The sequence below is a fragment of the Anthonomus grandis genome, chromosome 11, assembly GCF_022605725.1.
Source record: "Anthonomus grandis grandis chromosome 11, icAntGran1.3, whole genome shotgun sequence".
NCBI classification, from domain to species: domain Eukaryota; kingdom Metazoa; phylum Arthropoda; class Insecta; order Coleoptera; family Curculionidae; genus Anthonomus; species Anthonomus grandis.
Window position 1 is genome coordinate 10117981 of NC_065556.1, and position 21124 is coordinate 10139104.

Sequence of the window (21124 nt, forward strand, 5' to 3'; positions counted from 1 at the left end):
CTGAAGATATGTGGAGGGTTAGCGATTCTGCCGGAACACCATGATCTAGCTAATATACAAGGAACCTTCGCCGGAGCTCTGAAGGCTACTTTAAACTGGATGGCGCCAAATTCTCAGAATCCGCAATAGTCACATAGTCACTACTAAGCTTTCCCTTAGCCACGTAGTCACCTGCCTTTATGTTTCACCTTGACTTGGAATAAGTTTTATTGTGGCTCCCAACTACTTGGCTGGCCAAATAAGGTAAATCCCTAAAGCAAGCAGAGGACCAGACCAGATTGACCCAATGAGTAATGACTCCATGAATGGATATCATTCATAGTCAAGTTCGCATTTCCATTCAAGATCATCACCAGCGATCGGATGAAGGACGCATATAATATCAATGCCAAACACGAGAGGTACAACAACGGTGACTTGACAGTGACATACAAAGTTATGGAAGTCATCAACGATGTTACAGGATACAAAAGCCACATGGTAAATCCTGAGTCATTAACAGACTGGCTTCTAATTCCGGAAACCGCAAATGCGCGGAGCTATGGTAAACCCAACCACAGCCGGATTTGACGTTTCTAGAGATGAGACTAGTTCAAGTCGGAATATTGGCGCGACTTTTAAATTCGAAGTAAATAGTAAGGATTAATTACAGTATTAATAAATATTTCTAGTAGTCTTAAGTCATCGTGTGTAATAAGTAAACAAAACCTATACATGATAGGCTTATTCGCCTTCAGGCATTACGAAACCCCAATATTTTTTCAATCCAGCTAAGAAGTGAGCTTCGAAATGTACATGACGTCAGGGTCACTGCTCAAACTATAACGAATGCGTTACCTGACAAAAATAATCTTAACAGAAAATAATTTTACTCCAGTACGATCCCGTAAAAGTCGTGCAAGGAGATGGACGAACATCAGAATTGGCAAGAGCGTAAATAGGAAGACATGCATTCGGTTTTTCGACGAATCAAGTTTTGGTTTACTTCCTGATTCTAGAAGGCTGAGGATGTGGCGAACACCTGGCAACACATCTCACTTGGAAATCATTCAAGAAGTTGACAGGTCCCAAGGTGGAACTTTAATTCTGGCAAATTCTAAAACCCATTGTTCATCCCCGCACTACAAAATTTTGTGTCAATTTCCTATTTATACACGAAAATTTACATCTGCATATTGTAACAACCACCAGAAAGTTTTTGGACTAGCACAACATTCAGGTATAAACACATCTTAGGTTTGTTTCCGAGGGAGATAAGTTTTGACGCAGAAAGCTTAGCAAAACAAATTTCAAACCTCTAATTGCCATCCCCTAATGGTTTTCAAATGGGAAATGGGGGTGAAATGATTACAAAGTAATTCTAAATCTCTAAATGTTGCTATGTAGTTTATGAAAATCAATTTACTCCTTTATAAAATATGAAGCTATGAAATATGTACTAACAATATGTTTGACCAAAAATCCAAAAATCGAATTGAATTTACTTCGAACCTTACAGTATTAGTCAAAGTAAATTTCTTCATAGAAATGGCCTGTTTTTGCAAACAATTTAGGCCCATTTTAGTAGGTAAATAATTCTCGGGTTTCTGTAAGAATTATTCGCGAATTGGTGAATAAATTTCACGAAACAGGTTCTGTTCCTAACAAAAACATGCGGCTTCTAAATCCTATATATAATCCAGTGTTGGGGCAAATTGCGATGGATAGTACGCTAAATACAAGAAAATTGGCCGTTGTCAGAGGCGTGACTCGTACCAGTGTCTTAAGATATATTAAACAAATACAAGTTCGAGCTTTCGCTTTTTTAAGATTCTTACTTTGATTGTTGCTTGGAATTTTTTGGAATTTAACAGACGATATGTAGTTAGATTTATTACAAAATAGCAATCACAATGAACAAGAACTGATTTTCCAATAAGACGACAGCTAATTAGTGCGCAGTTATTTAAATTCACACGCTTCCAGGACGTTAAATTACGAAGAGGTGCAATTAAGTGGCTGCCTCTGATACCAGACTTAATTAAGGGGCACACTAAAAGCAGTATTTAGAAGCATTACTTCAATAGACGCATTGGAAGTTCTGCAAGTAGGAAATTTTCCTAAATTTATTGATTTCCATGTAACTAATTTTTAGAATTTATTTTTTATTTATCATGTCTATAACATGATAAATTCGAGTTTCGTCCTATCTGTCTGTCGGTTGTTTATGAGATTATATCTTTTTGACACCTGCTTGTGTTAGTTATTTATCATCACTTTACAAAACTGAAGACGGTGGTGCGGATCGTCTTCTAGTACATCTTGTACGTATTACGTTTTATAAGGACGCATTTGACATGATTTTACTAACTTTAGTGCAGACGTATGGCTTATGTTGCAAAAGAATGCTGTCTCCAAAGCGAATCATTACTAAAATTTCAATTTTTAGTGATTCAGTTAAATAACCCATTTTTGTATGAAAATAATTCTTATTTAAAGTAATGATTCAAACTGCACAAAATATTGTAATAGATAAATTATTCGTTTCTAACTAATTTGTAATTAATTTTGTCTATTAAATAAAGGGGAAATCCGTTGTTGAGAGCAATGTTTTATAATATTCAGTTCTTTAGCGAAAGCTTCTTTTGACAAGGGGATATTAAACAATCTATAGGAAAATGAATTGAAGGAGGCAAATTTGTATGAGTAGGGAGAATTTGAAGAGTACTTTCAGTACATTTAATTTTTCCATAGATTGTTTAATATCCCCTTGTCAAAAAAAAGCTTTTTTTATTCTTCTTTTTTATTGCTCTCAACAACGGATATCCCCTTCATTTAATAGACAAAATTTAATTAAAATTTTTAAATAAATATAAATTGACCTACAATATAGTTCATAATAACGACACAAAAAGTTCCTTTAGATCCTCGTCCTTTTTTGGATCAGTCTGCTTAAATTTAGCAAGATTCTTTAAATCTGTAGATGTAAAAATTGCTTGTAAAAGACAGTCAATAATTTAAAGAACCAATTGGTCAGTGCAGTGGACAAAGCAAGCGTTCTTTCTAAATCGTGATACTCCTTAAAATGTGGCGACTGCAACGCAGTATACATTGGCCAATCTGGAAGAAAAATCTCTACATGCATTAAAGAACACGTAGCGCTTTTTGAAAAATATAAAAATATCAATGTCAGTGATACAAAATCAGCGTTTGCTAACCATTTGCTGGCCTCAACGCATAATTTTTCTCCAGGGGTGGGAGCTGAAACGCTTTGAATGAATGCCCTAAAGGTAAGAACTGTTCTCGTGTGTGAATGACGCGTTTTCTTTTGAACCTAATTTAATTTTTAACAGTTTAATTTAGCTAAACATTTTCCTTTTAGTCAATTTCGTTAGCTTACATTGGTTAACGGGTTAAGTTGTTTAGCATTAGGTCCGTATAGTCGATAGGTTTTACACCCATACGTCTTCTAACCTTGTGGTAACGGGTTCGATTCTCGATGAGTCTATGTTGTTGCGTTCTACTTTTTAGTTTTTTTATTTTTTGTTTTGTACAATTATAACCTAAAAATTATTGTTTAATTATGAACTGTGAAGTGTGTGGATGGCTTTTAAAGATTTTTTAGTGTTTTTATGTAAGTTTTTAGTTTTGTTTAAGTATTATTTTTAATTTTAGGCCTGATGATGCTCTAACTAGAGCGAAACACATGTAGCCTGTGATCATATCTTGTGAGACCGTGACTTTGTGTTTTTCTTTGTTTTCGTCAAACCGTCTCAAGACGTCTACACCAAGCAGACAAACATTTTTAGAACACGCGGATCCTTTAAAGTTTCCGACACTCGCCGGGACATGTTTGTGTTTGTAAAAACTCTACTCGCGGACTAAAAAGTTCTGAAAACATTAAAAATATTCCAGAACAGTTCGCGAACTGTCACAAACGGACGGAGTTTGTGTTTTTTTTTGTCCTGTCCACTTGGTGGAAACCCGGCATTATCAATTACATTTTTACTTTTTTATTTAGACATTACACAGGCATTTTAACAGGCATAATCTACTTGCTAAAATGGCAACATTTTACTATTTTTTTGGCTTTCTAGCTTACCAAAATGCAGAAGTAAATAGTGAACGTTATTTCTTTTTTTATTCCCTTTCCAACGAGCTATGACAAAACATACCTTTAAAAGAGGGTACATTTTATAAAGAGACCAAAAAAAATGTGCCAAACTGAAAATAAAGGGACCCGTGTTTCTTTATTTTTTCAACAAATAAATAGGCTCTCTAATACTGAATTTATTCAAGTTATAAATTCCACTCAGTATATATTATTTCTTACCATTATACCATTTGTTATTCGGTTCATCTGAAATCAATTCGTACTATAATTTAAAAGCTATAAACCTAATAACTAATTAATAATTTTTGGAAGCTTGAAGTTGGGGTATAACAAACTACTTATGTACTGCGTATTATCATTAAGATGATTACAGTTAAATAGGTTCCTTAAATATGGTGGCGGACTGGTTTCTCAGATTTTATTTATGAACGTCAGTAACTTACATTTTAATAAATTATTAAGGCAAAATCACCTGTTTTTACAACAGGATTAAATCTCTCCTGTACGGTTCACAGTTGTCATTCAGACTAACAGACATGTGAATCGTCTACATATTGAAATTTATAATATACAATATTGTAGTTTAAATATCTGAGATTGGGAACGAATCCGAACATATGAAAAAAAGAACTCTACTAAACCTCTTAAAAGGCAATATATTCCAGGTTTGCTCGTATTGCAGCTTATGATAAAGTGCATCAATTAAAAGCTTCACTGGTCTTCCATAATTAAATTAATTTCAAAATTGTCTTCACAAACATTTACGAATATATTGATAAAATACTTTAAAATTATCTACGACTACTCTTCAAAAACCACTTTTCGCAGTCTTCCAAAGATTCAAAGAGTTCAAAACCAAGAAATTTTCCAACTTTGGATAAACTTGCCAATGTTATGATCTTTGGGAAATTTTAATGTAAATTTTTTTATTTAAAATTTTTCTAGATAATAGATTATTTTGAAAATTTTAATTTTACAAGTATATTGCTGGATCCGATTTTTGTTATCAAAGGTTTGGAAATCATACAATCAGGTATTGTGTATAATCCCAGAATAGATCTTTGTTTATCATACCATATTTGTATCATAATTTGAGGTTTTGAGAAGTAAATATTCAGAAACAGACTTCCTTTCCCAAATTACGTATTGACGCTGTTTTAAAAATTTTAATGTTCATTTATTTTTAAATGATATCTTGAAGCTACCATGGCAAAATATTATCAATGAGCCGGATATTGATAGCAAAATAGCTGTATTTAATAATTTTGTTTTAAATTTATTTTCTTTACATGATCTTACAAGAGAAATAAAAATAAAAATTAAAAAGCTGACTGCTCGTTGGTTAACTGAAAATCCCAAAATGCAAATGAACTTAAGAAATAAAGGACTCCAAAAATTTAAAAGAATAAAATTAGTTGATGACTGGGAAGCATACAGACAATTAAGGAATATGGTTCCCTCAAGGGTCAGCTTTGAGAAGAAAAAATAATATAATCAACTTTATGAGATATGAAAACTCATCAAAAAAAATATTCTCAGTAAAGTAGATCCCGAGGTTATTAAAAATTGTTTATCAAGTTTTCTTAGATTCTTGTGAAACCAAATGAATGGATTTCTACAAAACAACTTAAGTTATGTATCAACTAAATTTTTCTTTTAGTTTAACTATGGTGAAAGAAGTTCATAACATGTTAAATAACATAAAAACAAACGCACTTAGTGCTGATGGGATACACTCTGTTATGTCAAAGTACTACTCCACCTCCTTTATCGATAAATTTATTCTACAGATAAATTCGATTAAATTAGTTAACTGCTGAATGTCCTCCTTTTTTTTGTACAACCAAATTTTTAATTTTCTTCGTTGAAGCAAACTTTTACTCGATAATGAGTGTAACTTCCGTAAGGAGTACAGTACCGCTGTCGTTATAATTCATGTTATAGAGAGTATAATTTCTGCTCATGATAGGAAGGATAACAGGGAGCTAATTTTGTAATATTATTCCAGTGCGTTTGATACGATAAATCAAAAGTTGCTGTGTGATAAAGTTCATTATTACGGATTTGAACAAAAATGGAAAATAGTTAACAAATAGTCTTTTCAAACGATACCTAGGTATTCCAATAAAATTAATATTAAATCAGGTGTTCCACAAGGGCTAATTCTCTTATTACTGCTTTTTTAATGTACGGTGAGTAGGGACGAAAGCACCGTAAGGTACGTAATATATAGACCTCATATGTTCTTATCCGATTCTTATTTGTTTTTAAATTATAGCGTAATTAAAATGTTTTAAATAGTTTACCGGTTCTTATCACAAATGCTGTAGGTACCGATTGTTTGGTCCGTTTTGTTGTTCTGACATACTCACAACTTTCATCCATGGTCAGACTAAAATCCACAAGCAAGAGTTGAAACTAATTTTCAGCACAAGTTTTCAATAAACGTATGGTGTAGTATGGTCGATAGTTATTTAATTGATCCACACATTTTAGAAAATCTTTTCACAGGAGAGAACTTTTTTTTTTAATTAGTTATAATGAGTTAAAACATAATTATAATTAGCACGATGGAGCTCTCGCCAATTTGGCTCGTCAGGTCAAGCAATATTTGGACGAAGAGTTTCCAGACCTATAGAGTGGTGGCTATAGTGGTGGTGCTATTAGTTTGGATACAAGAGCTCTATACCTTACACCACTGGAGTATTGTTTGTAAGACTCGTTTAAAAGTGAGGTGTACGAACTGAAAGTCGACACACTAATTTAACGCATTAGAAGCGCGGTAGTATTTGTCAATGAAAGGCACGAATCACTTAGAAAAGCAACAACGAAGTCGTCTACGAAGGGCCCTTCGTAGACGACTTCGAAGTATAATGTGTTTAGAGGGTAATGGTAGCATTTTCAACACTTGTTAAAACAGCGCTATAATTAAAACCATGTTAATATAGGAAATGTGTGTTTGTAATGACGCTATATTTTGAAAACAAATGGGACACTTTATCAGCCTCTATTAAGTCATGCACGTCGAAAACTTCTTTATTTATAATTAACAATCAATTGAATAGGAAAACTTTTACTTTTATATATTTATTTCGCTGTTATTGACAGTTAGAGCATTGGCAATACCTGTTAAATCTTTATTGAAAACTGTTCTTTAGCTGTTGCAAATTCATTCTACATTTTGGTTATGATATGATATAATTATGTTATGCTTTTAACTTTCTTGTTTTAAACGATAAAGATTTTTCTTAATAAAATACTCTGTATATTATCGATCTTTCAAATGATAGATTAGATATATTATGTTCATATACCGAAATACTAACAGACATTTCATGCCTGTTTGCGATAAATGATGCTAACATTATGCCAAATTTCGATTTGGTTTTATTTCCAAAACCTTAGTATTTAGTTGTAAGGATATATCATTTAAAGGGGATTTTTATTAGGTTATTTCTTTTAGGGTATTCGATAATATACAGAGTACTTTATTTAAAAAAAAATCCTCATTCTTATATATGTTCAAAAGAAAACCAATACAGAAGACCTTGAGATGCTACACCCAGAATTTTATGTTTTTATGGATGCAGATGCAGTAAGTTTTTTCTGTTACATTGGCTTAACAAGCTAAGTGTTTTAGCCAGGAAATAATTACACTTATATACTAAATCAAACACACACCAATGACCATGCAACAGCTAGGATTCAAATCCAACACCTCATGACAGACAAAAAAGCCGCCTGAAGTACTAAAGTACTAAGATTACTAAAGTTAAAAAGTGAACAATAGTGTTTCTTCTATTTCCCTGAAGAATCGCTTTATCGTCTCTTCCGTGAAGAATCGTCTTTCGAAATTGTGCTTACTCTTTTATATTCCGCACCATTGTCCAATAGTGATTAAGAAACATTTTAGTGTTTATAGTTTTATTTTAATCTTCCCCGCAGTTATGGTTGCCGAATAACATGTACACAATATAAATTAGCTGACGAAATATAATTTTTTAGTTTTGCACCAAAGGTACCACTAAGCCTTTCAATAGGCTTGAAAAATATAATTACTTGGTATGAGCTACAAAAAAATGAAACATGAACTGAAAATATAAAATTATTCGGTTTCCGATTACAGAGGTCATTTGATAATGAAAAGAGTTAAAACTGTTTTCTTAGAGCTTAAATTCCGTTTCTCGTAAACTCTCTTTTTTTCTAAAATATGGCAAATACAAGAGATTCAAAAATGTGTTGCTTTTGCGATTTGTTTTGAAATTGCTTGTTTAATAGTATAGCTAGACAAATTTAAGCTTTAAATATACGTATGTATACTTAATAAAAGGAAACAGATAATAAAAAAAAACAGAAACATTGTAATATCACTTAATGAATATTGTGTAAAACGAACATTGTTTTATAGGTTGTATTTTGTTTTTAGAACTGGAATTGGAGGAAGAATGCTCAGTATGAACTCAACTTTAGTAGAGACCGTAAGCATTAACTATGAAGATTTTAACGAAAGTTTTCTTACCTGTGGCACCTGTTTGTGTAAGTATATTCGTAAATATTATTTCTATAATGATTTAGTTATTAAAATATATGAATAGGTTTTACAGTCTATGCATATCGGTATCTGAGTTCTATAAATTAATAATTAAAAAAAAAAAAACAATTTTTTGGCAAAACGCATTGTTTGTAATTTGCGTAAGTGTAAAGTTCTGCTAATTATAATTTACCTGCTACAGTTTTAATTTGTCTTTTGGGCTTTTAGTTCAGAAGATGTTTTGAATTTTGACTAGATTTGTCACGTTAATGAAAGAAAAAATATATAAAAACTTTATTCAGAATCACAATTAGATTCGAACGCTTTTCTTGTATACCTTTTTAGCATGATCGAAAAATAGATTTAATCCCATTTTTGTTAAATACAAAGATGTTACATACAACTCCAGTATTGTTGGCAAATCTTTTTATTCTTTTCGTCTACATACAAGTGCATAATTCGAAACATGCATAATATTGCCCGCATGATGTGTGTGCCCCTTTATTAGAAATGTGTGAGTAATGGTTATGATTTTTTTGTTTTAAGCGGAAAATATTTTTAGCATCTGGATATCTATTTTTAGTTTCGCTAGTGCAATTGTCAGAGTAAAAAATAACGACCAAAGAATAGGTTTATCTGCATATACGTAGGATGCATACGCTTTATATATGTAAGAGTGGTGCTTCCGATACGTATTTCGGATCATCGGCTTCTTTAAGCTGGAAATGCTAAAGCTGAATACACAATTGGCTATTCGTGATCCCTTATATATTTTTTCTTTGATTTTGGGTTTCTGGTTACCTTGCTCTGAAGAAGCCAATAAACAGAAACACGTGTCTGCAAGTACTATGTATGTTATCTGCTTCTTCACTTATAAAGAAATATTTGTTGAAATGTTCTGCTAAAAATTTTTTTTACCTTTTTGCAATACCTTCATGCCATCCAAATAGTATCCAGAAGTCGTTTTAATGTCAAAAATCTTGAGTAAATTTTTGAAAAATTTTAAGTTTTTATTTGTAATTTTTTTATTTTTCTTTTCGTGACCTTTTGGCAATTCATGAACATTGGAAACTATTGTGCAATGCTATTTTAAATTCCGTGTTTTGGTATATATAGAAAATTTTGCACGTTGTATATATTTTTAATGCTAAATATTTTTAAGTCTTGCAAACATGTATTGGATGTGCCTTGACTTCTAAAGTGTATTGTAAGTTCTGATACTTTCAGACTTACTTATCAAATTACCCCACATTCCAAAAATTAGTTCTTACATATAGCTGTAAGTTGGTTTTCAAATTACTTTCTTTCTAAAATTGTTAAAACAATAATAAAACGGAAAATCATAGTTTCATTCCTTTTTGGCTTTGAGGTAACCCTAAAAGTTGATACTTTTGCTGACTGGTTATCTTTAGCACTGCACCTCTATGCTATAAAATCTATAACCTAAAATTCCGGTATTCCAAAGAAACTAAAAACCATTCTGAAAAAAAGAGGATAATTCAATGAATCATAAATTCCTGATGGTGGAAAACGATTTAAATATAACCTGACGGGTTTTCTTCATAGTAACCTTAAGAATTACACTACTGCTCGTGCGCATTACGCCTAATTAACCAAAAGTACAGCATTAATATCCTTATATATACAGTGCTTTCATTTCAAAACAATCCACCCTTAATAACTTTCTTAAAAAAAAAAAAAAAAAAAAAAAAACTTGAAAAAAGTTTGGCGTAAATAAAATATTCATTATTTCTAGACATTTTCGCTAACTATTTGCTTACACATTTACCGATTTCATTTTTTTTTTGGTACCGTTGAATAGAGAATTTTACGCTCCTTACTATGATGTATCACACGATGGGGGTTCCTCTTTGACATTTTAAAGTGAGGTTAGCTGGAGGTGAGGAGGTGATTGACAGAACTTCAGTAAATGCATAAACGTCCCCCTGTATATCTAATTTGACGTATTTTTTTTTTTTTTTTTTTTTTTTTAAGAAAATTATTAAGGGTGGATCGTTTTGAAATGGAAGTACTGTATGTTTTACGTCATATGATTTGTCTTAATGCTAGTCAGAACATTAATCTCGTGAATTTTGTGAGTATTCTGCATGTAAGTTTGAATCCGAAGATTGTTAAAACAGCGATAATTTACCAAATGTTTTTTACCAAAAACTACCAAACCAATTTACCAAACTTTTAATTCTTCGGCCTAAAAGAATTGACAATAAAGCAGGAAAATATGACGACTTTTTTAAGTTATTAAAAGTTTGATTTGTATCAGCCATTTTAAACTGCATTACTACTACTGATCAATAATAAGTATAACAAAGAACTACTATGAAGTGTAGCTAAAAATAACAATATTACTAAAAAACACGAACTGTGATAATCAAAGACGTTAAAATCGTAAAAAGATTATTATGACGACTATAGTCGAATAATGACATTTTTTTAATCTCTATTACAAAAATTAAAGTAGATAATTCTTAAAATTTAAATTTTGTACTTTAACACAATAAATAACTATAAACTAATATATATTTTTGGAAAGTTGACAAAAAAACAAGAACAATTAATACGTAATATACAAGATGTTAAAAAAAAACAGTTGGCATACAAGTTGGATCTATAATTCGAAAACTAGTGATTTTGGAAAAAAGCACGTTAAACTATATCAAAATATCTATGAAAACCAGTTTTAATCTTTTTAATATAAATCGTTTTCTACTACAAGGTATGCCCTAAACCAACTGATTTGCATATCAAAAAAACTGTTTTGTATATCAAAAATAAAGAGTGCTAAGAAAAAACAGACATTAAAAAATACCGTTGTTTCATAAGACATGTCGAAACCGCATCCCGCTAACTTTAAAAATTTTGGAGATTACTTCGTAATTACAAGAAAATTCAAAAAAACACTCTGTATCTAAAATAACAGGCTTATTGGAGTATTATAACAGGATTAGGATTGATGCTTTACAATCCTAATAAAGCATCAATTGTTTTTGACTGCAAAATATCTTTATGCTATTTTTTAATTTAAAAAATAAATATATACAGGTTGGGGAATCGACCATTACGCATAAAAAGGTGCTTAAAGGTAAAATATGGTAACGCGCATGTATGCATTTCACGCGTACTGCTACTCCTCTGCTTCGCCGTTGTTTTTCAGTACGATGTTAGTAAGCGTCTGAGTTTAATAAGGCTAATTGTATTACTTGCAAGAAACTTTCCCAAGTATTGCGAGAAAGTTCAGGCATTTAGGCATCAGTACTAGGTAAATTAATGAGTTTGTTTCATTAATTTACCTATTTTATCCAGAATTTGTTCCATATCTAATGCACAGAATTGGCTTAATTAAACTGTACGATTTGTCGAGTAATTTTTTTAAAGATTTAAAAAAAATATATTTTTATGATATGGGACGTTTCAATGAGCCATATTAATAAAGTACAGGTATTATTGCATAAATTATGTTTAATTATTATTGGGGCATTTTTTGTCATCATGTTTTTTTTTTTAATTTTGTAGAATGTGCAGCACGTGCTAATTTTATCATACTGGAACCTTTAGAATTAATTATAGCCAAGCTTTAATAAAATAATACCAGTGGTTTTTTTAAAGATTCTTTTTTTTATTATTTAACGTTAATTAACTTATAATTTAACTGATTCTTTTATTAAAGTTTTAAGGAATGCTAAGGACTAGGAATAGATTAAGTAGACGCTAAATAGATTGAAATTATGTAAGGTTTAATTAACCAGAACTGTATTATCAATTATTGTCTTGGTATGAAACCAAATCTAAACCTAACAGACAGTGCAAGGATAGGAATTAAATAAAGTAAATTAATTATTTAAGTCACAATCAATATCCGTTAACTCTTTGAAGCATTTAAAGACAATTGCCAAATCTCAATCTTAAATAAACTAATGAAGGTGGTCAAAAGCAAGAGATCTAATTGCACTTGATATTTATTAGAAATATCATCAGATTACAAATTTCTAGAAGTTGAATGGAAATGTAACACCTCCTTAAATGTTACCTTTAACACAAGACTTGATTAAATAAAAATGATAAAAATGCCTCAAATATGTGGTTCAAATGTAATACCAAAAATTACCTGAAATATCTATTGGGGTAGTTTAACAAAATGTAAATTTAAGTAGATCAGTTTGTCTAGTAAACACTTAGTGAATATTAATTTAGAAAATAATAATAATACTATCTCATACGCTCAATCATTGATAAGAAGAAGGAAATAAACTTATTCACGTAGAAAAAATTTAGATTTATTAATTTATTTAGAAGAAATTTGAACTTTTTTTTATTGAAATTGAAGAGAATGAAAAATCTATTTATTGAATAAAAAGACATAATTTTAACCAACGTTTCGGTAGTTAAATCTACTACTGTTATTAAGGTAAATAAGAGGAATACCTTTTTTTTAATTTGACACTTGTTTGACTTTGATAAATTATTTCAAAAAGTAACAACACTGCCCTATAATATGATCGCCCAAAAAACCAACCCAAACATTCAACTTTTGTTTAGAAAAAAATCTTCGCAACTAATAATAATATCTTATCTTACGTGACGTTAGCGCTAAGCTGTTAAGTCGTTCGTATGCACATACATGCGAGATATGAAACCCTGCCGAAAATAAAGCAACTTTTTTCGTCGAATTCACAAATCTCTTTAAACATTTCAGGTTTATCTTTAGACGCCAAACATTTTTCTGTAATTGACCAATTAATTTATAATGTTCTGAAAAGAGGTCTTTTAATTGAAATACTACTTTTTTTTTCAATAAATGGAATGTACACATTTCTAAGGTAGTATTGCTCTGTGTTTTGGGCTGGAAAATTTCCACTCTGAGTTTGGTGATTTGCAGATTAGGCTTTATTTGACCACCCATATTTAAGACCAGATTTTCTGCTTTTTTGTTCGATTCCACTATTATATCAACCTGCTCGCCACAAGATCTATTGATTGAAGAATTTTTGTTAAATTTTTTATGCAAAGTGCAAACTAAATACTTTGTTAAGAGTTACGATAGCGATAATGAATTCTGAATTTGTAATGGTAGAAAGGAGTTGTAAATCCTGAACAGTAGTGTCTCTATTAGATTCTTCTTGAGGCGTTTGAGAGCTTCAACTATGTACTCATATAATTTTACAAAACTGAGAACCGTTTCGTGCTTTTCTGTCCCGCGTGTATCGCATAAACCAAGTAATATTTTGTGGCACTTCCCCTCAGCATTGCTTTTCATAATATTTTCTAATACACTAGTTCGTAATGACGACATTCTAATATACTTAATAAAAATATATAATAAACTTTTATTTAATGTCGTCAAAATAGTATTATTAGGCTATTATTATTAGGCTTAGGCTGTTAAACCACTAACTTTTCACATAACGGATGCACAATGATAGTTGTTCCTATGTCAAGTAATATTGAATAATATCTTGCTTTTTTTTACTTGAATTTTGAATTTTTTACTTTTTTAAACTATTTCAGCACATTTTTTAATTAATTCGCTTTGAGTGGGAGGGCATACTTTTAGAGCGTTGATGCTGCAGATGATGTGAAGTGTACAATAAATTTGACAACCCTGCCGTTGCGAACGGCTTTTACGAGATTTTGTTTGAACTTTTTGCGTTAAAATTACTAAAATAATTAAGACTCTGTATGATTACAGTGATATTATTTTCAGATATTGTTTACTTATCGGAAACTATTTCATAAAATTAAAAATGATTTATTTAATTTTGGTAAAATAATTAGTTGTTTTTTAAGTTGCCGTTAAATGACAATTTTCTTATTATTTGTAGAGTAAGAGATTTTTCAGAATCATCATTTATAACAGAGTAACTTCGCTCAATTACTCGGATAAAAATATAAGAATATTTGTGTAACTATATATTCAGACTTATAGAAGGAGTATTAATTAATTAAGTTTTTATTATGCTAAACTAAAATTTGAAGAATCCTGTTTGTTCTTTTTTTTAAATTAATTTAAATATTATTAGGTATGTACGATGGAAACGAACACACTCCAAAGTTACTCCAGTGTTCACATACAGTGTGTCTGCATTGTCTCACCAGGATTGCAGCTTCACAAACTAGAGACACCGGATCCTTTCGATGTCCAATTTGTCGGGAGTTGATTACTATTCCTAGAGGGGGAGTAAGTGCACTACCGCCCTCATTTTTAGTAAATCAACTGTTGGATTTAATGTCCAGGCAAAGGCGCGAAGTAAGTAGGATTTTTTATATAAATATATGAGTTTTTATATTATATACGTTTAAAACACGTCAAGTAAGCCTAACTTATAATAATATAGTAAAATACAATTATTTTTATAATTCTCGTATATTCATTATTTTAAATTAAAAGTCGTAAATTTTGTAGTGTAAATAATATTGTTCTTTGCATTATTTAATTAAGTAATTTTTTTTGTCTAATACCTTTTGAGTCGCTGTCTGTTTGATTAAGCAAATAGGGGTGTTTTAACAGCCCGAAAAAAAAAACGTTTTTTTTCCTGTTTTATTCCGGAAGTGTTGAAAAAAACCAAAAAAAGGAAAAATTCAATTTTTTTTTTCTCTCTTTACAAAACAAAAGCAACTAAAATACAAAAAACAAAAACTTAAAATGCACTCTAGAGAGAATCACAACAGGAACTACAACAAAAATAAGAAATAAGTAAATTAATTAAATTATGAAGATTCATCAGAATCAGAACATTCAAAACTAGATTCTAGTTCTGAATCTTCTGAACCAAATGAATCTTCAAGATTAGGGGCCTCGTTTGAGGTATATTAACAGAGTAATTGGTCATCATCATCATAATCGATGACCAAAGAAGCGGCCTCCATTTGTAAGTAATACAGGCAATCTTCGCTGGAACATTTTTTTTTCGATGTTCTCATTGAGTAAGGTACAGGTTGCTTCTAATGGCTACTAATTTTTCCACTCGTTTACCTAACAATCGATTTCTTTTTTTTTTTGAGTGAATTTTGAAGTTGACCAGTTTCTTTCAAAGGCTGCCGATGATGGGATTAATTGTAGTAACCTAGTTGCTATTGGTTGCAGTAGTTGGTTTGCACAGAGACCTTTCCACCATGATACTGGATCACAATCGTTTTGACTTGCAACTTCCCACAAAATTGGTCTTCCGTAAAAACCTGATTTTGATTTATACATAGCCGCATTGGCAATCACCTTATCAGCTGGTAGATCAATATGATTTGAAATATTTTTAATAACTTCAAGGCAGTCCAGGCAATCTTCGCCTGAAAGACCCTCTCCTCTAAATCGAGGATCTACAAAATAAACGGCCTTGTGTAGATTCTTACAGCAAAAGTCAATTCTTTTTGCTACTTGTTTCAGTATAGTATTTGAAGTACTGCTATTTATTAATGATGAATGCCTTTTTAGGCTATTGATTGTTTAAACTTTTATGTCCATTAACACTCTTGGAACAAGTGATAAATTAGGAGAATATCCCTCTAAAACTTTTATACCCCTGGCAATAGGCTTCAGAAGTTCTTCTGCTATAGTAATATCTTGCCAGAACGTATCGCCAAGGATTTCTCTTCGTACTGAATCTTCTATTTTTACGTCTTCCGAAATTACAGTTTCTTGTAAGGCAGCTTTGTTAAGTTTTAAGGAGCTGAAAAGAATCTCGTCTCCTGCAAATCTGGTTGGATTTGGCATTTTTAAAGCAACGGCTTTATTTCCATACTTTTCCTTTTGTTTTTTGCGAAATACTGCAAGGGAAACTCGTTTGTTTTTAATGTTTTTTACAACCGTTTTAGCCTTATTTCTTACATCGGATATCCGAGGAATCCTCATAATGTCTTTTGCTAATAAACTGAGCCCGTGAGCAACACATCCGATCGTAAAGATGTGAGGAAACTCAGATCTGACCATATTCCATGCAACTCTCATATTGCTAGCATTATCTGTGACTATTAACAAAACATTTGCGCTTCCAAAATCATTAATAACATTAACGAATTGTTGCCCAATATATTGTCCAGTTTCTCTATTTTCTCCGGGCTCAATGGATTTGTAAAATACAACGTCGGGGGTGGCTAAGAGAAAATTTACTACTCCATCTCCACGAATATTAGTCCAACCATCTGATATGAGAGTTAAACATTGAGAGTTCTGAACCTTCTCTTCGGCTAATTTCATAATACGAGCATATTCTGCTTCTAGTAATGGTTTCCGTAAACTATGTAAAATCGGTGGTTTAAAGGATCGCCGCAAAATATTAAATGCGACATTCCACAAAGGGTTTTTAGAAAAAATGGAAAGCGGTAAGGCCCCAGCATAAATAGCTCTTGCAAAGGCGGCATCTACTGATATTTGCTCCTTCTTTGAGATTCGATCTGTGAATTATATTATGCTCGATTGTTCCATACGTGAGTGTTTAATGATCTTCCTGCCGGTCATAAGATTAATGTCCTTAACGTTTCCAGTGCTGCCTCCAGCATCAACATCAACACCACTACAAGACCCACGATTGAGCTTACCTAAAATGAAGTAAATATGATGCAAATAATGCGCATTAAAACTCAAGTACAGTCATTACCCTGTGCAGACATTGAGCCTAGTGATTCCTTAATTTTCTCTGGACACTTTAAACATTTTAATAAGTGGTTGCTCATTCGCGTACCATTTGGAAACGAATAGGTCTGTGAGAAAAACTTGCAAATTACTATATTTTTGTTTTCACCACTTTTAGTAGTCTTATAATATTTCCAAACGTCTAACTTTTGCCTAGGCATCTTGTGGCTAAAATTTAAAAAAAAATTAAAATAATGCCATATTCTGTTACCATTCCATTAAAAAAAAAATTATTAAGATTCTATAATTTAATCTACACATCAAAATCCAATATTTAAAATAATAATAATTTTAATATTAGATTTATTAGGAAACAAAAAAATGCTATATGGTTTTCTTCTCTTAAACTGTGTAGAAACGTAAACATAACCTTACATAAAATTTAGCGTACTTTTGGGTTTATTTTACAGTTTCAGTAATATTCTTTAGCAGTACAGTTTAAAAATATGAAAAACTTACCTACAATAACCGTCACAACACTTTTAACACAATAATAACAAATTGATTGTCAGATTATTTTTGCAATTATCTTAAAGTTCCTCCTTCAGTAAATAAATCAAAGGGGCAACTAAGGAGCAGTACTACGTCATTGAAATAAATATGTTGTCGATACTCGATGACAATAATAGTAAAAAATAAACTGATTTGTTATTGTTTCTCTTCTACACATTAATAAATATGAGGGTTTCAAAGCTGAAGTGGTATCCGTAAAATGTGATTTTGAGTGTAAGTAAACAGCAGTTAAAGTTTTTTGCAACAATCAATTTTATACTATACTATACGTTTTCTATAATTAATATAGGCATCTAGTGGTCAAAATGACAACTTTGGAGGTCAAAAATTTTATTTATAGCTAGCTATAAAAAAAAAACAATTTTTCCAATTAAAACGGTTTTTTTCGAAAAAAAACAGTTTTTTTCGCGTTTTTTTTTTCCGATTTAAAAAAAAAGTTTTTTTTTTTAAACACTAGCAAATACGCAAATACTAATTTGGACATTTTGAGTCTATTATTTCCGATTTCTATTTTACAAGATGAACGTCAATTTCGAGAAATACTCTGATAATTTTAACAGCGGAATTTTTTAAAATTAGTTTAAAATATCATTGTCAATCAGCAATGCTCTACGTAATTTTTTTCTATTGATAATTATATTAACTGCGCTGACGTAAACTATAAATAAGAAAAAAATCCCATTATAATAAAATTGTGTCATAAAATACTCAACTTAATTGTTCTCATTATATACAGTACTTGGCTCATTATATACAGTATTGTGCAAAAAGATAGCAACATTGAACTTTCATGTTATAGATCTTTTAGTATCTATTTTATAAGTAAGGTTTATACAGGGTGTCCAAGATAAGGATCCTAAGCATGGGGATCTCGGTACCTGTTGGAGATACAGCTTCGGTTAAATTAGGAAAAAGTTGTGCAAAAAACTATTGACACTTTTTCATTGACACTTTCAATGTAGTACGTGATGGCGCTTTTAAATTTTATATCCGACGTTTCGTTTTCGAGAAACCATCATCAACTTTATTTTTTTATATGGCGCGAAAAGAAAGTACACCCTGTATCTGATTCCATTTTTTATTACAAATTCAATGATGTATCACATGTCACATTTTTTTTGTTAGTTGAAAGGAAAAATGCAAATTTTCTATTTTTTTAGCATATTTATGTTCCAGTAAGGCGAAATTTTTTGCAAACTCTGGATACGATTGACCTGTGAAGCCGTAAGCTTCTTGCAATGTCACTCTGCCTAACACCATTTTCGTAATGCTCCACAATAATTTTTCTTACATCACCAGAGACGGTTTTTGAGCGACCCTTTTTAAGTTAATTCTGAGTTTCAAAAATAACAACAATTACAGCAGGTAAATCGATATTTCACTGATAAAATAAATGCGAAACAAGAATGTTGCTATATTTACGCACAATACTGTAGTTTTGTTAATATATTATTCCTATGAAAATGCGTTTAAAAAAATGTTTTGAGGCCTTAAAAAAAGTGCACGTCCAGCGTAGCCAACGCAGCTCACTCTCAAGTCGCCGAACAAGTGTATCGCAACCCAAGCTAGTACTGCCCACCACAATCCCGCATTTATGGGATAACCTAAATAAAATAAACTTTTAAAATTAAAAATTGGCCATCTAACGCGAGTGAAAAGGCAGTCTGAGTGAAAACCAAGTAAGGTCTCACAACACGTTCCTTTTTTAATAATAAATACAGTCCACTTTTTTTAACAGTGAGCTATAAAATGTAATAGAAGTAAAAATACCAATCATTTAAAGCAAGTTCTCAAAAAATCGTTTCACGATAAAATGTCTAAAAGTAACATAGATCATAAATGAACTACAACGGACAATGATAATAATAAAATTCCTTCAGACAGTTTCAGTTAGTTCAGATTTTTTTTTAAGTTTATAGTATTTCTGCATATTAATTATTAAGCTTATTGGCAGGCTAAGAACCGGGTACATCAAAAACTATCGGTTAAAATGCCTTCTACTTATATTTTAAATATTGCAAAATAATTAGTTGTTAATTATATAATTTTTTGGGTAGCCCAAATTTTAAAACGCATTTAAAAATATAAAATTACCCTTAAAATACAAAATATGTAACCATAGCTATTTACTATAGTCTTTTTAAATCAAGCAAGTTTCTTTATCTCAAACCAGTATTATTAGTTTATGGGTAAATATATAAAATTAAATGCCTAGTTGATAAATACCATAGAATATTATAGGAAATTAGATATAGGTAGTGGTAATAGTTTATTTATATATGTAATATACAGTGCTTTTCTTTGAAGTCCCCCCCCCCATTTATTTTTTGAACGGGTCAAAAAAATTTTTTGAAACTTGGCATAAGTAAATTGGTCTATAGATACTATTTTTCACTGTAAACTAGGTAGTTGTAAATTCCAAGATGGCGGCTGGGCGACATCTTGAGAAAAAATTTTAAATAGAAAGGGGGGTCGTGTGGTACCTCATTTTAAAGGTCTCAATGAGTACTTTATAACCCTGAAATATTAGACCCATATCTTAACTCGTTTCAAAATGGCGGCCTAATAAAAAAGTATTTTTTTTTATTTTAACGTTTTACATTTTTATGATTTTTGAATAGGTAAAAATCAGTGTACGAAAATAAATGCGTCACTATTATATTTTGACATAAAAACGACAGTTCTAAATGTCAAAATAACACATAAGCGCCATCTTGAATAAATGCATTAAATAGAAATCTTGTGTTACCTCATTTAAAAGGTTTTATTGAGTACTTTTAATATTTATTACATGGACTCGGTATTGAATGGCCAGCTCGGTCACCAGATTTAACGCCGCTAGACTTTTTTTGTGGGGATACTTAAAGCAAAAGGTATACGAAACAGAACCTGCCTCAATTTTTGAGCTACGACAAAGAATCACTAACATTTGTCAAAATATTGAGGCAGATGTATTTGAAAATGTTCGACGTGAATTTTCAGATAGGTTATTTATGTGTCAAGAGGTACAAGGAAATGATTTCCAGCATCTTTTAAATCAAATATTGTTTTTCTTTTGATAAATTGTTTAAATGCTAATTGTAAATTAGTATTTCATTGTATTCTATTAAAAACGTTAATAAAATCGCAACAGTGTATTTTTTTGGCTGTTACTTTTAGACAGGTCAAAACGGAGTCCACCGAGTCCATGTAATAAATATTAAAAGTACTCAATAAAACCTTTTTGAATGAGGTAACACAAGATTTCTATTTAATGCATTTATTCAAGATGGCGCTTATGTGTTATTTTGACATTTAGAACTATCGTTTTTATGTCAAAATAAAATAGTGACGCATTTATTTTCGT

At 31.0% G+C, this 21124-nt stretch overlaps 1 protein-coding gene across 2 annotated transcripts in view; it reads left to right on the top strand.

Moving 5' to 3' along the window:
- LOC126741952 (tripartite motif-containing protein 3-like) overlaps window positions 1-21124 on the top strand; it is a 98328-nt gene that overhangs the window by 31146 nt on the left and 46058 nt on the right. For both annotated transcript variants that reach the window (XM_050448434.1, XM_050448433.1), the window contains exons 2-3: window positions 8520-8629; window positions 14660-14886. In XM_050448434.1, coding sequence (XP_050304391.1) covers window positions 8539-8629; window positions 14660-14886 — 318 coding nt within the window. In that variant the 5' untranslated portion in view covers window positions 8520-8538. The remainder of the gene's footprint in view (window positions 1-8519; window positions 8630-14659; window positions 14887-21124) is intronic.